The 3804-nt window shown below is 38.1% G+C and overlaps 1 protein-coding gene across 1 annotated transcript; it reads right to left on the bottom strand.

The window, feature by feature from the left end:
- Positions 1-1631: 1631 nt before the first annotated feature.
- Positions 1632-3192, bottom strand: LOC148875596 (transcription factor DYT1-like). The gene is made up of 4 exons (XM_088965040.1): positions 2998-3192; positions 2691-2867; positions 2405-2581; positions 1632-1882 (listed from the first exon to the last, which is right to left on the bottom strand). Exons 1-4 carry the CDS (start codon positions 3190-3192, stop codon positions 1808-1810), a joined length of 624 nt encoding a protein of 207 aa, XP_088821166.1. The 3' UTR covers positions 1632-1807.
- Positions 3193-3804: the final 612 nt, after the last annotated feature.

The raw sequence follows: 3804 nt of genomic DNA, 5'->3' as shown, positions 1-3804 counted from the left end.
GTTGAATCATAGAAATGGTGGTTAAGAAAACAACGTGTTTTAGAACATGAAAGAATGCATGATTGTTTAATGTAGTTTTGAATGCATATGCGCTATTAGGAACTAAGGGCCCATTTGGTTCGTGATCAAAATCGGAATTAGATTCGGAATCCCTTGGAATTGGAATTGGAATGGTGTATTTCATTTGGTTGTTTGATTCAGACTGGAATCAGAGTCAGATTCTGATTTATGCTATTAAGAGGCTGGAATTGGATTCAGCCATGATTTTCAATTTTGTCCCTAATAAAAAAAAAAAGAAGAAAATGCATGAAAATACCAAAAAATGCAAAAATTTTACAGGAAATGCAGAGATTGCAATAATTTTGTAGAAAATTCAGAAAAATGCATGAAATACTCAAAATTTGCAGAAATTGTAAAAAAAAAAAAACCAAATGTAAGAATTTTGCAGAAAAAATGCATACCAAAAAATGCAAATATTTTATAGGAAATGCAGAGATTACAGTAATTTTGTAGAAAATTCAGAAAAATGCATGAAATACTCAAAATTGTTAAAAAAAATGTAAGAATTTTGCAGAAAAAAATGCAGAAACACCATTTGCAGAAAAAATACAGAAAAATGCATAAAGAAATTCTATTAAGAGGTGTCTATTAAATGGGATTCATCTTGTGTTGTAGTAAGTAACACGTGGTAAGTATTAAATCTAAGTGGGGAGAGGAACCGTTGGCTGTACAGGGTCCATTACCACCAGCTCTTTCAACTAAAATACTTACCACGTGGAGTTAATACTTACCCGTACACCATGTGGGGGGAATGTCATGTTTCATTGCAGGTGTGTATTACATTTTGGTATCATGAAACACACATGGGAATGGCACCCCGGGAATGGGAATGGCATTCCCTGGGGTGGGGTCAGGAATGGGCATTCCCCCCATATAGGAGAATCCCATTCCGCCTAGAATGGACGTTTAAGCAAACATCCAAAATGGGAATGAATCATTCCGATTCTGATTCTAAATTCTTATTTTCTTGAATCAAATAGACCCTAAATCTGTTCATGAATGAGACTCGGGCTTAGCTTTTGTCAAAATTTGATGGTCCAACCCAAAACCTGAACCTGAAACGTTATGATACCGAGCCTGAAGCCCGACCCGTGAATAAATCTGCTAGGCACCTCAAAAGACAACTGAGTGGAAATACCCCCTGTGGAAGGGAAAGGGAGGTGTTTTGACATGTTCCCTTACACTCCATTCACTTCATCTATGATATTGATACGGTAAAATGCCTACATAACAACCACATCGAGTCTAAATACGAAGAAAAGTTGTGCTTTGATCTCAGCACTTCAGTTATTGATTTTCTCAAAAAAAGAAAAAAGAAAAAAAGCACTTCAGTTATTGACAACTTGCCACGTAGAGGGCAGCGATGAAATGTTGATTTATACCATCCATCTAATGATCTTAACAAAACAAATCCATTTACTGACGGCCTACTTTCGTTAATTATTTGTTTGACACCCAGCCCTTAATCAATTAGTTAAGTGAATATCTATCCAAAATATATATATATATATATATAGAATGAAAATTATTATTATATATTAAAATCAAATTTAAAGCGTTCATGATGGTATTTTAATTTAACAACAGAGTTACTAATTATTAACTCTATTCAATGATTGGCCAATGAGCTATGAGTTGCAGAATAGCAACGTAACTAAACATCAGAAGCACAGATGTTTAATTTTAATTTTAATCAGGCAGATGAACTTGGGGATATCTTCCATGAAACTCCAAGTGTTTTGCTGCTCTAGAGGCCTCCAATCCTCCCTAACAAAAACTCTCTCAGTTGCCCAACCGCCTGCACCTTTCCAACATGAGTTCCCTGAAAAAAAAATGAAATATCACAAAAATAAATCATATAGCTAGTTAATAATTAGAACAAATAATACTCTAAAATTTGAAGTTTGAATAGTTAATAATCACCCAACATAAAGAAAAGTTTTGGGCATCATGGAGTCTCTACATATTCACTCAGTTTGGAAAGAATACAAATGCAAATACATAGAAAATAATACAAAATATAAGGTTTTGCATTCTACATATTTGCATTTGTACTCTTTCCAAATACATGTGTGTAGTTCATGACATAGCTAGAAAGGCAAAAACAGCTAACAAATCTTTCGTTCCTTTTACTCAACCCCCCCCCCCCCCCCCTAATTCATCAGTCCATTTCCTGCTGTAAAAGGGGGCTCCTGAATCCTGATGTTATCCTAATTATGTTTTGAGTGGCTTCTTTCTTTTGAAAAAGAAGAGAAAAAAACTATTATATGTGTAATGTGATCACATGGAAGTGTATGTGGTAACTGCAACAATAAAGTTTTTTCCTTTTTAATTTCCAACTTACCTCTACATAGAAGGAAATCATACTTACACCTTCCGAGGTGGTAAGGCTGGTGTCAGTAACCTCAAAGCCTAGACCACTCATGGCCTCCATCAGTTTAGTGAATCCTCCTCTCTTCTTCTCAGAGGTTATCTTTATACACAACTTATTCTCATCTACATGAGTCACTTTGACGTCTGTCTGTGGAAACCAAGTAACAAAACTGGAAGGTTCAAAATCTTCCCAGACAATAAATTAAGAAAATAATTAAGGAAGACGTACGTTTACACAAAGATCTAGAGAGAATTACCTTTATATCGCATTTCTCAATCCCACCTGTCGTATCATCCTCACCACTCCTGGGCTTGTGTATTTCCTCTTCACACGGCACTGCTATCTCTTGAAGCTGTTCACTGAGACCCTTCACTTGCTCCTTTAGGCCCTTAATATAATTGATCGCATCATCGATGATGGCGGCTTTATTCATCTGAAAACCCAACAGATAATTCAAATAAACTCAGTGAAGTCTTATATGGGGTGGCACCCAATACTCCAACAGGCAGGACTGATCAAAGATAGCTAGAGGGAAAAGGAAACAGAGAAGTTGGAGTGATTGCATTTGTTATAATTGGGACTAATGCACGTAAACTCATGAGCCTGTCTTTTAGTTTCTTCCTCCTCTTCCTCTCGGCTTCGAGATTCTTAGACTTGAAAACTGTTGTCTTGTCATACTTACGCCAACCCCGACCTGCTCTTCTCCCGCTGTTCTCTTCATTGACCATGCAGAGACCATCCATGAGTGGATCCGCCATGAATATTTCTATAAATATTGGAGATGATCTCTGAGAGGGAGGGTTGTGGGAAGGAGGTTGGGTTATGGAGTTAGTACTCACACAGTCACATTTATGGAGGGGAGAGCAGTCAGGGAGCCGAGAATCTTCGAAAGTAGTTTGTTGAGTTGCCGTACTATCCCATCATGATCACAGTTTCTTGGCGCCAGTAGGTTAACTTTTAGCATGGGATTCCATGTAGTTTCTCTTCTTAACTGAATGAATATAAACACTCCAGTGGTCTAATTGCAAAGCAAGGAAAATAACTGGGGGAGATCACCGGCAGCTGTCAATGTTATCACTTAAAAAGCTTTTCAAGTTTGGAAATTGAATGCAATTTCTTTCAGTTTCAGACTTTCGGGGCTGGCATAGTGCGGAGCCAGGCAGCACATTTGGTAGGGCGGAGTCGACACCAGCACAGGACCAATGGCGCGACCACATGCGGCGAGCTCGGATGACTGCCCTGTCAAGGCCGGATCGCATCCTGACTGTTTGCATGCGTCCATTGTCACGAGACCTCAAGTATAAGTAGGGCATAACTTCCCCAAGGTAAAGGATTCGAAAACTGGAGCCCAAACTCCCATTCTCCCCATC

The sequence above is a fragment of the Nelumbo lutea genome, chromosome 1 (assembly GCF_056320005.1).
Source record: "Nelumbo lutea isolate HS-2025 chromosome 1, American lotus-T2T, whole genome shotgun sequence".
Classification (NCBI taxonomy): Eukaryota; Viridiplantae; Streptophyta; class Magnoliopsida; order Proteales; family Nelumbonaceae; genus Nelumbo; species Nelumbo lutea.
Note: the sequence above shows the minus strand (reverse complement) of the source record. Positions and strands in the feature narration are given on the sequence as shown.

What these genes read in the sequence shown, in the direction of transcription:
- LOC148875596 (XM_088965040.1), bottom strand. Translation starts at nt 3,192, where the DNA reads ATGGCGGATCCACTCATGGATGGTCTCTGCATGGTCAATGAAGAGAAC. An exon ending in TTGAGAAATGCGATATAAAG is followed by an intron (nt 2,582 to 2,690) that starts GTAATTCTCTCT and finishes TGGTTTCCACAG; the next exon opens with ACAGACGTCAAAGTGACTCA. An exon ending in TGATTTCCTTCTATGTAGAG is followed by an intron (nt 1,883 to 2,404) that starts GTAAGTTGGAAA and finishes TTTTTTTTTCAG; the next exon opens with GGAACTCATGTTGGAAAGGT.